Below are 13,295 nucleotides of genomic sequence, written 5' to 3' on the forward strand. Positions count from 1 at the left end.
GATCCCCATGTTTTGATGGTCATACTAAATAATTTCGAACTGCTGGTTTGCAAATATTGCTAAAGCTTAGTAAAAAAAAAGATATATAGATACATATTTACTGATGTGCTACAAGGTGGACATGAAAGTTTAAAAAGTCATGGTATTTATTGCCCATCTGAATTCATAAAAGCACTGTAATTGCTCTAAACTAAAACAAACCACTTTAATTACATGCATTCATGTCAACATACATACATACATACATAAATTATTTAAAAGCTTGCCCTCAATTAGTTCGCCCGTTCCACATCCACATGTATGTATGTATGTATGTATGTATATGGTGTATTTTAACACAAGTGCACTGATAATTACTGCTGCTCGTATAAAGGCTTACTCCCGCATGTGTCATTTGCAAACGGAAAACAAATTTCAAATATTTTATTTGCCTAAATTAATTTAAATAAATAATTATGATCCACTAGCTACATATGTATGTATGTATGTACATATGTATGTATCTACTCTATTATTACAACAACGAGCTGTTTGTGTAGGCGGTGATGTTTCAATGACACTGAGGTAAATCCCTAACCGACAATTAAATGCACTGAAATGGGCCGCAGCGGAATTTCGCGTTGCAGTTAAAATAATAAATGAACATAGAAAACTAAATGGCAAATACTCTGGCACCTACTATGTTGAAAAAAAAAAACAAAAACAATTCAATGCGACTGCAGCGTTCATGTTTTCATAAATAGTTTATATGCACAATTGTCTGTATAACAAAGCATACTCGAAAACTAACAGAATGCAGTAGAAATATTCCCTTTTAAATTTAAATACCCAGTAAAAAATCTGCGATAAGGAGACTAGGCATTTCACATATGTTAGTGTTTGGCCGAGCTTCTCCTCCGCGTGCGCCTTAATGTTTTTATACAAAGCGGAGCGACCTACAGTTGTACGCCAACTCCGAACGCTGGGTGTATTTTAATGAGAAGCTGTTTTTCATGGCAGAAATACACTCGGAGGTTTGCCATTGCCTGCCGAGGGGCGACCACTTCTAATAAAAACCCTTTTTTCTATATTCATTACAAAGTAAAAAAATTGTTTCAGCTTTGAAATTTCATAATCGTTTTTAAGTCAAATTGAAAGCCGCAAAAAAGTCATAAATTTACTCCTTCAAAAGTTAGTAAAAAAAAAAAAACAAAAAAAAATATCTAAATTACCTTGCTTTGCTTACTTTAGGCTTTGCTTGTAAGGTGGTACGGTCTTATATATTTATCTACATGCCAAATGTCCCAACTGTTTGAGTTTAATACATCCACTGTAAATAGCCATTATAAACTGGTATTCGTATTATTAATTTTATAAAATATTTTATTTATATATTTCAGAGAAGTTTTAATGACAGTCTAATAAAAATATTCCGGATTACTGATAGACATACATAGAAAAGTAAATTTACTTATATTTAAAATTTTTTTTTACCTCTACTCACTACATATTTTCTTACAAATATAAAAAGACATTCTCTTTCCACTGCTGAAAAGAATGGTCTACAATTTCAATTGCAATATTTTCAATATAGTCGCCTACATGTTAACATGAATTATTAAATTATGATGAATTCGTTGCTATGGAATAAATATTTTTCAAATATTAATTTGTTACAAACATAGCAAATAAGAACTCTGGCAAAAGCAACACTTTTGCACGTAGGTGATTAATAAAAAATAAAAAATATTGCATTTCTCGGAAGGTGATTTAATTTATTTAGCTGTGCAAAATTATTTGGAAAATATTCCAAATCAGAGTTTCAATTTGCAACTGCACCTAAATACATATGTAGATACAGACATATTCGATGACGGCAAAATTAAGTTTTCTAAGGGGAAAATAAAAAAAAAAATATTAAAAGAGCTGACTTATATTAGTTTCATTATTTTTGAATATTTATCTGCTGTGTAATATTAATATTAAAAAAAAAATAATAATTTTTCGCGCTAAAGTATTTGTGATAAATCTATCGAAAATTCCCATATAATATGTATGTATGTTGACATATACATACATACATATATGCATGAAAAACAGTTGTACATGACGCCATATAAAGGTAGTTAAGTAAGAAATTGTCGCCCTTGTCATCTTAAGTGTGCTATTTCATATCATTGACACTAAAACATTGCTTAAAATTTAGTACACCTATTCAATTTTATGCATAAGCTTACAACTCATATTTTCATCTGAATACCCAAATCTGAACATAAAAAAAAGCTGGCAACATTGTCAACGACCCATAACGCATAAAGCTGAAATAATTGAATTCATAAAAAATGCTGCTACTTACATATTTTTATACATGTACATAAGTTATTGTTGTGTGGTATAAGTATTCGAATAAATTTTTTTTTTACAGGCAAAGTGTGTTTATCATTGCTTTCGTTCAGTAAATAAGGGCTGGTTATATTTTATATCTGACACTGAACGTAAAATAATGCTGATTGATAAAATCTACTGATACCAGTCAGTGGATAACCGAACATTTTTAATACACAAAATAATTAGCTGTAAATACGTGCATGCATACATACATGTTTATAGTAAATATTTGTGTTTCTACTTTTTATTGGCTAAAAATATGTTAAATTTAAATAAAATGTCTGATAAATTATTTGCATGATCTCTCGTTTGGACATTGAATATTTATTGCTGAGAATACTTGCTATAGAACAACATTTTGGAGACGAGAAAATGCATTTGCACTGTGGGGTCAGAACACAAATTTTTTTTTGTGTGGCTGTGTAATCAAAACATAAAGTCCACAAAAATACCAAACATAAAAAACTCCAAACAGTTTAAGGTGAATAATCTGGGAAAAATTACAAAAGTTCCTGAAAAATCCCAAAACACCTAGAAATAGGATAAGAATAATGCCAAAAAGTCTCGAAAAATCGCAAAGTCCTCTAAAAATCCCAAAGCGTCCAAATTCTTTAAAAATCCACAAAAACTATCTAAGATTAAGAGTGACGAATAAACCCGAAAAAATCCTCAAATACTCCCTATTAGTCTCGAAATGATCTAGTAAGTCCGGAAAAAGCTTCAAAAGCTACCAGCTGCTCTAAAAGTTCAAAAGCACTTAAACAAAAATTCTGAAAAGTTTTCGCAAATCCGAATCTTCAATAATGAATAATCAGAAAAAATTATCCAGAGTATCTCGAAAAACTCCACAAGCTCCACAAGTTTTCGAAAATCCCGAAAGTTTGGTAATGAATAATCAGAAAACATTCCAACAATTCCCTAAACACCCCATAATTAAAATAAAAACTAATTATCTTGAAAGGTCCCGAAAGAATCCGGAAAGTCTCGAGAAAACTCCTAAAGCTCGCAAGTTCTTTGGAAGTCCAATAAACACCCAAATTAAAAAATTTCGAGAAGTTCCCGATAATAATGACAAGTTTATGACAAATAAAACCGATAAAATTCGGGAACGTTACGAATGCTTCTAAAAATAGTCCCAGAAAAATTCACAAAATGCCGAGAAATTTCCAAAAGTAAAAACTTCCCCAAAAGTAAAAAAATATCAAAAATAAAAAATTCCGAAAAGTTCCGCATATTCCGAAAAATGACAAATGATTCCGTAAAAATTCCAAAATTTGTCGACAAGTCCTAAAATCCTATAAAAAACACCAAAAAATAAGACACGAATAGTTCTGAAAAAAAAACAGAAAGTCTCGAAAAATGGTAAAAGCTGCCATAAACTCGAAAAACTTGAAAATACCTCGATAAATTCCAAAAAATTTATATATCTCAAGAATACCAAAAAATCTTGATCTAATAGCCAGTCCTGAAAAAGTTTAACAAAACACTGGAAAGCTAAATTGAAAACATCTCTTACAGTCCCATAAAAATTTTTCATAGAGTCGAAAAAGTAAAACACGAAGAATCTCGACAAGTCCGGAGTAAATCTGAAAACTTTCCGAAAAAAATCTGACAATTAAAAAATCTAGTAAAAATCCACCCGCAGCCAGGGATTCTGAAGGACCCAACCATAACACAAGTCTCAAGCGTTTACTCTTTAGGAGAATGTTTTACTTCTTTACTCTTCTTCATAGTCAGAGCCGAGCCATAGAATGGGCGCTTGTCTTATAGAAGAGCACCTAAAGCTGCTAGTAGGAGGTGTAGACTTAAAAATTCTGGCGGCTTTTCCCTTTACTGCCTGCCGCAATCTTTCCTTGAAATTGAACGATGACATTCGAAGAATTTCAGAGGCATTCATATTATTGTAATATTTTTTTCCAGTAGCATTTTTGAATTTATGACTTATTTTTTAAATCACGTTTAAATAAAATAAAAATCAATTAATTCACATACTCTTGCTCTTTTGCTCTCTGTCATTGCAGGCGCCATATTTGAGCAAGGCACTGATGAGGTGCAATCAGCGTTTAAATACGCAATGCTCAATCACAATCTCAACGTATCGTCACGCCGATTCGAGCTGCAAGCGGACGTGGATGTCATCAACACAGCAGATGCATTTAAATTGTCGCGCTTAAGTACGTCGTGGGGGCGAGCGCCAGCCGCACTTATAAACCAAAAAACTTATATACAAAAAAAAAAGAGAAAACAAATTATTATTAAAAAAACACAATATATTTGCACACAAATACATTCATCAATACGCAGGGAATACTCGAATGTGCACTTGACGTACGTAGCGCGCGCGTGACTGCAGCAGCCTTGATGGCCTTGTGTGGCAAATGTGGCTGTGGCAAGCGAGGCGATGCTTGTCATTTGCTGCTTGATTGCCCCCGGCTCACTGCTGCTGCTGCTCCGACTGCTGCTGTTGCCGCCGCCACTGCAGCGTTTCATTAATTATGCACTTTTTCTGATTTAAACAGAACACAGAATACATTTTCATTCGCAGTCATTGTCAGTATGCTCAACCAATTGCCACACATATTTACTTGCACACAAACACAAACATTTACACAAACATTTACAATGCATTTATAAATTTTAATTACTTGCATTTTTCTTCTATCTACATATTTACCGCTGCATTGGTGAACAAAAAAAAAAACAAAAACCAACATTCGTTCATTTCAAAAATGCTATAACAACACGCATACATCCATACGTGGCTGTGTATGCGCCTTACAATATGCAATCAATTTTCGCGTGGCGTTTATTCTATGCTGGGTGCCGTATCACCGGATTCATTTGATACATTGCACTCGTACAGCAATACATTTCATATGCCATTCGTGACACCATGGTTTCCATGGTAAGCCGGAATTTCTGTACATAACATAGAAAAATTACACACATATATGTATGAAAAAGAACGAAGAATGTGAGATGGCAAAAAGTGTGACAGCAGTGAGTGAAACTTCTAACTTTTTCAACACTTTCACATAAAATCGCACGCACACAGGCTTACTTGCAGATAAATAATAAACATGGAATTTTTATGCAAATATCGATAGTCACGCGGTGCACTGGTGTTGTGCCATTTTTCCAACGCACTTGACTTGCTGCCATGAGTTTTTTTTTGCTTTTACTTTTTCACTTTTTATAACTTGTTTTGTATTTAGTTTTTTTTTTTTATACATAAATATATGTATTAGTTGTTTCCTTTTTTGTGAATTTAATGCAGCATATTGTCGCCGCTGAAGTAGGTTAAGTGTGCAGATGTATGTATATTTAGTGTTTATATCTGTCTCAACTTAATACCGGCCCAGGTAGCCGAAAAGTTATCAAAACAAATTTTTTTTGATGACAAAAAATTATCGCGGATGACGTGTACAAATGAGTCGTCCTTATCTAAATTCTCTAAGTCAGATCTGGTCACTGCTGAAGGTAGGTTTGACTAGCTTATTTTGGTCAGTTAGATTGCGATGCTTCTTTAGCGAAATCTTTCTCCGTTCCTTCAGGGTCGTGATCAGAAAAATACTCTTATAAATATACTTTAAAACTAAATACATGCCTGCTTCTTTGACATAAAATGTTGGCCAGGTAGCTCATTCGCTTACCATATATTACCACCCAAATTAATAACATCAACTGCACATATAACACTGAGAAACTCATGAAACCCAGGTTTTCTGAAAGTCTGGATTGCATATGGACTGCTGAGTGGAAGATAGATCTATCTCGGCAACCGGTTCGAAAACGCCTTATCTTAGAAAATGGCTCCAGAACTCCTTACTCCAGAATTTGGTTTAAGAACTCTCTATCTGAGAATTTGATTGAAAAACGCCTTATCTCAGAATTTGGTTCAAAAATACCCTATCTTAACTGAAAATATATTGAAGCGATGTTGATATAGGGCATTTTTAAACCGAGTTCTGAAATAGCGCATTCTTGAAAATAATTCTTAAATAGGGCGTTTTTCAACCGGCTGCCGAAATAAGTCGGTCTTCCACACAGCCGTCTACAAAGACAAGTAATTTTTCAGTTTCCCAGATTGGCAATTTTAAGCGCTTTTGGTTGAAGGTAGTGATCGGCTCATCAGCTTTCAAAACAATTAGAAACTGAGAAACTACTTTTCTTTCCAGGCTTTCAAAAAACTCGGTTTCATCGATTCCTCGCGAAAAAAACTGAGAAGTTCGTACAGTGTAAGCGCACGATCAATTAAAATTAAGATCTTAGAACTTTTCTCACTACCAGTTGGTCTGCTTAGTGACCCAATATTGATTATTCTTGAAGCCTCTCATTTTCCAAGTCAATAAATGCTGACCTGGGTCAGAGTTTTTCATAATTAACTGAGCGTCGGCTAGTTTTTATGCTTGCTCGTCGACTGCGCAGCTTTCAGATATTTGCCAGAACCCATAAGTGTAAACCACAATAATGTCACTATTAAACAAATGTTATTCCTACCAGTTTTTAAAAAAACCCCGAAATGCCTTACAAATCTCCAGCGAGCTCTAAAAAATGTAGAAAAATTTTTGAGGTTCCGTTAAAAGCCAAAATCTTTCCAAAACATTGGAAAATTTTCGAAAAAATCCCGAAGAGCTCCGAATAAAAATGGGAAAACATCAAATATAAGAAATAAAGAGAGATCAAATAAATACTTAACCATAAAAACTTGAATGTATCAAATTATCTAATTATCTTAACTTCCTCTACCGCTTGTTTGCGCAAGCAGATGTCTACTGAAATTTTCGGTAATAAAATTGTTTCCTTTTTCGCAAACAAAATCGCTGGAGTAGCATAAAAATCAAAATATCTCTCAAATTTGCGTCTTTATCTTCTTATATTTCTTCTTTAGAGCTTAAATTACTTGTACCGTACGCTGCTTTATTGCACTTCTTTATGTTATGTACAACCACACAGATATTTCATTTAATATCATTTTTATTAAATGTTAATCATACGCCTCGATGGTAATAAAACATATTTCATTTAACTAACACACACAAAATATAGCCCCATTTGTTTGTTGAAGTGGCTGACAGTTTGCCTTGAAAATTAATAGCAGACAATGGCTGTGCCGTCCAAACGCAGGCACCAAAAAAAAAAAACACACATACAATAACAAAAAAAAACAGACAAAAAATAGTCAGTCGCAAACAATAAGCTGTTTCCGACAATTTATGAAATACTTAATAAAGTTATAAATGTCCAAAAGTGTACGCTATGCACAAATCATAATCATTTCGGATTTTATTTTAACAAACTGCCACTCAGCCTCCTACATTTGGTATTTTGAGCTGGGCGAAAGAACGAACTAACGAGGCAGTAATGTGATGTGTTTAAAGAGCATAAAATTTAACGAAGTTAGAAAGAAAGAATTTCCACCAAGTTATACACCAGTGTGCCACTTGAGTGCTTAACATTCCGCAGAGATCACAACTATTGAAAATAAAAGCTAAAAAAAAAGAAAAAATTTATGGAATAGGATTCTACAAATTTAATTACTTAAAAAATTAAAAAAAAAATCTAAAAATAAAAGAAAATACGACTTTAAAAATAAAAATAAATTAAAAACAACAAAAAAATTTAAATAAGTTCATAAAATTAAATTAAACTTAAAAATGTACTTTTTTTATTTACATAAGAAAGGAATTGAAAATTAAAAAAAAGTAACTTAAAAAAAAAAAAATTATCAAAAAAGAAACATTTAATAAAATGAGCTTCTAAAAATTACACGATTATTAAAAAAATATTTCTTTTTAAAACAATAAAACCCAAAAACTAAATGGAAATGAAATTAAAAAAGAAAAATAAACTAAATTAAATTTAAAAATATATTTTTTTAATGGAAAATATCTAATCTAAAAAATTAATTAAATAAAGAAAAAAATTAATTTTCAAAAATAATAAAATAAAATCAGTTCCTAAAAATTAAATGATTAAATGAGAAAAAAAATATTTTTGAAACAACAAAACCTGATAATTATAAAAAATATATACTGCAAAGAGAAAAAAAAATAATTCTAATAATTAAATGAAATTCAAAAAAGTTTTCTCTATTTAAAAAAATTAAATCTAAACATTAAATTAAAAAAAATTCAAATGAAAAGTTTTATCAAGTTTTCAAAAACTAAAAAAAAATTATACCTACATATATGTATATTATTTTTCTGTTAAAAAAACAATAAAATCCAAAAACCAACAGAAAATTAACTTGAAAAAAAAAGTATTTAATTGAAAAAAAGCACCACTGGCCGAGTACTGGACCTCGAATGACACGTCAGTGCGATGCTCACTAGGCCATTTCGACTGCTGGAGCAGCGCGAGCAAAGTGATATGCAAGTGCTGTCTGTCAAAAGAGCTTTTCACCATGAAAGTTGGAAAGGGAAATTTCTTTCACACAATATTGACTAATATCTTTGGATTGTCTTACAAAAAAATTTCAACTATCTTAGCCACAATGGCCCTTTAAGAGTTGTTAAGTGCACTGAAACACGCATACAGTAGAGAAAGATTCGGGACGAGAATTCCTGATTTTTCGCGATCATGTCGCTCTTTCTCGCTTACGCCGTATATACATATGTAAGTAACTTTAAAGAAAATTCCTTGTCAATAAAAAACTCAATTGGTGTCTTCATCTTTTAGTGAGCTGCTACGAATCGCCGCGCCAAATTTGGATCGTAACTAAAAATATTCAGTTTAAAAGCTTGGTGGCATAATATGAAAACGGGTTTAATACTGTAATATGAGTTTCTTTTAACCCTCGTCCGGGCGCATATTCTTACAACGCTAACCGGGCGCAAAGGTACAATTGTACCTTCATATAGTTTTGATATGAATTTTTACTGGGGTTTAATTTTTTTATAAAAACTGATAACATTTAATCATTACACGTTATTTTGAACATGTTTACAAATTTTTTGTTATGACAATTGTTTAAAACAAAAAGTAAAAATAGAAACACAGTAGCCTGCATAAAATGCACTCCGAAAAATGCACGAGTACACCACAACAATATGTACCCTCCATACATACATATGTATGTACTCAATATTTTTCATACTGGTGCAACCAGGGCTGCCAACTTGGCTCAAACCGTGCCATTTTTGGCAATATTTTACATCAAATGGCACTTAATTTTTCAATTTGGCACTTTACTTTGCGTGTACTTCTTTTTCTCAATTAAAATTTTCTAATTTCTAAAGGTTATTCAACTGGTTCATTTTATTTTGGCATTGCACTTTTCTTTTAGAAATGTGGTTCTTTTTAGCTACATGGGAAGCGTTATAAAGGATAGTACCTTTTTTGGCACTTTTATTTTTCTATTTGGCACATTTTGGCACTTTTTTATCCTTAATATGGCACCAAATAGCTAAGGATAGTTGGCAGCCCTGACCGGAACAAAAATAATACGCTGTTTATTTGGTTCAGTTTATATTTGCTGCTACTTGCGATCACAATTATGGTTTAGCATCCTACATAATCTACAAAAATCATAACCCCCGGTTTCAGGGAAAAAATCAACGTCGAAAGTTTCTAAAAGATCTCTCCAATCAGCTATGCATGCCTTCAGTTGAATCTCGAAGTGCAAATCGAATGATGATGAGAAGCCATTTCCTTCGAAGTGCAATAGAAATGGTACTTGGCCGTCGCGTTGTGGCATCTACAGCAGCTGTCCTTCAATTACCTCATGGTAGCCGCGGAGCCTCCCCTATCACTGGACGTTGCTATATCTGTCGGAACTCAAATAGGAAACAACGTAAAACTCGAATGCTTTGCATATCTTGTGCTTATCCAATTTGTGATGAACATTCAGTTTCAAAAACAACGTGTATTTCTTGCGAAGAAACTCTCTAAAAATTTCAAAATGTATATTCTAAATCGTTGTTCCTAAATTGAATTGTCTCGATTGTTACTTTTTTATATAGTTTATTATCGCTTCTTATATGAATTAGCTCCGTTTGTGTCTCTTTTTTTTATAAAAAAAATTATATATAATTAATTAAAAAAAATAATAATAATCTTCTTTTTTCTTCATACCAGCTATATGAAGGTACAATTGTACCTATGCGCTTTGGCGTGGGTGTAAATTTAACTCGGCCCTCTATTTCAGAAAATAGTGGCCCATTTTGTTTTAAATTCAGGGAACATGTGGCGCAACAAAAATGTAGAGATGTCACGAAGATCCAGCCCTCTAAGTTTTCTGGAAAAAAAGTTATTGTAATTTAAAAACGCAAAAGTTACAATTGTACCTAGTCGCACGGACGAGGGTTAATTACGTGTCAGATTTTTAGTACTCTTTTTAATCAATTGGAAAATTTTGAACACCGAAATTTAGTATGGTCAAAACATTTCTAGAATTTTTGGGATTCCCTGTGCCAGATCTCTGGTCAAAAACACATTATCTACGTCCTAACTGCTTTCGCACCGCACTCAAAACATATTTTCTTTCAACGGGCGCCATAAAGCGACTGCGATTTCGATCTACATAAATCATTTCGCAAAGAAAAAAAGAAAACAAAAACAGTGAAGTACTTGCAACAAAAACATAACATAACATTACATACATAAATAAATAAATATACACAAAGCCAGATAAAGTAATAAAAAACGTACACAATCAGCGCCTTTTCCTTATCTGTGCGTGTGTGTGTGTGTGCGAGTGTGTTTATGAAAGCCACACACACCTACATAAATATTTCGCTCCTCGCCGTGCTGTCACACAGCTTTTATGCGCCATCGCTTTTTGCACATTCGCACACTCGCCACTGTCACACGATTTCATTTTATACCACAATCTGCTTTTGTTTCATTTCATTTCATTCCATTTGTACTTTTCACTTTTGCCCTGCGACTTTCATTTCGTCTGCGCTCGTTAGGTGCTGACGCCCTCGTCCGGTTTCCTCGACTATGCCATAAGTATGCGTCCGGATTATCATCAGGCGATCATCGATACAATACAATTTTATGGATGGCGTAAAATAATTTATCTCTACGATTCGCATGACGGTAAGTACGAGTGTGGAAATGCGGAAATTACAAAATGCTAACAAATTCAGCTTACATATCATATGTATACTTAGTACATAAAAAATATATGTATATATTTACTCATTTATGTATTTATGTGAGTTTTTATGTAAGTGTTTTTTCCTCCTTTAAATGACCCTAAATAAATTTTCACAAGCAGTTAACCCACTGACAGCGTTCACTCAATTTGTTTATATCAAATACTGCGGCATAATATTTATGATTGATAGTAATTTGTCAAGCCAGTTACAGTGGCGCATATAAATTTGCTTGCGCGTCGCTTAAATTTATGTTTAAATGTAAATGAAGCTTTATTGTTGAGTAAACATTAAATCATCAACGTCCGCCACAAAAGCGTGCTCGGCAGCCAAACATACATATTTACAAAGAGTAGAGAGAGTGCTTTTATTGCGCCATCACAAAACGCCTGCAATAATTTCTATAGATTTTTATTGCTTACAGCCCAAAATAATGCAAATCTGTTGAACTTAATTTGCTTGCTTTGTATTTACTTATTTACAAAATAAATGGAAATTGTTACGTATACGCAGTGGTGTGTGTAGGATAGGGTATACACCAATTCGAAATTTTGCATACTATATGCAAGCTTACTTCGACATATTTGCTCTCAATTTGACAACATTTTCTATTACATGTATATTTCTTCAAATTAAAGAAAAATTATCGAGTGCAATAGTATATTTTATGAGGGTAGTTTAATCAGTCCCTTGGATAGATATCTCACTGTTATACATAGAATACTTTTGTATTTTTGAATGCGACGAGAATAGGGCGCTCAAGCAGACAACATTAATGATAGCGCGAACTTAAAAGCATAGATACTGTCGATAGCTTCGATTTTTTACCAGTTGGTAGCTGGGTCTGGTTAAAAGCAAAAACCACTTATCTTTTTTGTTTGCCGGTGTTATTAATCGTTATTCAATTTTGCAGAAGTAGTCTATATACATACTGATTCAACTTCCAAGCCCACTACACTACTAGCTAAAAAGGAGAAAGGTGATTTTAATAAAATTCGTTAGTAATAGCAAGAAAAAATGTTATCTGTAAGATAGTCAAAAGGGGACTATTGCCCAAGCCCACTTACCATAGAAAAAGCGACACATACCAAATCAAACTTGATAGAAATCAAATATCATCAAACATATCTGCTCAAAATGCAGTAGGCGTGTAAGTTCGCCCATCCTTATTTCTTAGCTATTTTATTTACAACTTCATTGCTAAATAGACAAAATTACTTCACGTAAATCTCAGTTAATTCGGATAAAGATTACTCCTATTTGCAGCAGCTTATTTGGGGATCCAACAACTCTTAGAGATTTTTTGTATCAATCACCTTTCACCGCACGGTGCACAGTGTACGAGCAGCAGCCAATTCTACAAATGGAATGCTCTAATCTCTTAATGAGGTTTGATTAAGAACACTTATATTAAGTCATATAAAAAAAAACACCCTAAATATAGGCATTACCTAAGGAAATAAGGTTTATCAAAGCTGACTAAATAAAAACCGTCACCGCATAACAGATATCCAGACTACCTTAAACCTTTATCTGCTCCAGGCAAAACATATACAATTTTTCTATTTTTATACTTTATAAGAATTATTATGTTTCCCGTATATATGTACATATATAAATGACCGTTTAAATAGCTTTTCTAATGGTGGCATTCACGTTGCGTGCGGTATCATTGGAAATCCAACTCTTGAGCTTTTTAAACTAAACGTTTAATCAGAATATATTCACGCAACATCATGGACAATTTTCTAAATTCTAAAACATGGATTGGTTGCGTCTAATTTTGAAAGTGGCTTAAGTCACTTTGTTTTTAAATCGAGATAT

At 32.8% G+C, this 13,295-nt stretch overlaps 2 protein-coding genes across 2 annotated transcripts in view; both read left to right on the forward strand.

The window, feature by feature from the left end:
- LOC118747839 (glutamate receptor 1-like) overlaps positions 1-13,295 on the forward strand; it is a gene marked incomplete in the record, with an annotated part of 322,600 nt that overhangs the window by 144,875 nt on the left and 164,430 nt on the right. The window contains 1 exon segment of the mRNA XM_036482013.1: positions 11,283-11,412. Coding sequence (XP_036337906.1) covers positions 11,283-11,412 — 130 coding nt within the window.
- Positions 4,387-5,521, forward strand: LOC118747841 (glutamate receptor 1-like). Its single transcript, XM_036482016.1, has 2 exons — positions 4,387-4,541; positions 5,149-5,521. Exons 1-2 carry the CDS (start codon positions 4,442-4,444, stop codon positions 5,274-5,276), a joined length of 228 nt encoding a protein of 75 aa, XP_036337909.1. The 5' UTR covers positions 4,387-4,441; the 3' UTR covers positions 5,277-5,521.

The sequence above is a fragment of the Rhagoletis pomonella genome, unplaced genomic scaffold (assembly GCF_013731165.1).
Source record: "Rhagoletis pomonella isolate Grant_MI unplaced genomic scaffold, Rhpom_1.0 Rhpom_scaffold_00012, whole genome shotgun sequence".
Classification (NCBI taxonomy): Eukaryota; Metazoa; Arthropoda; class Insecta; order Diptera; family Tephritidae; genus Rhagoletis; species Rhagoletis pomonella.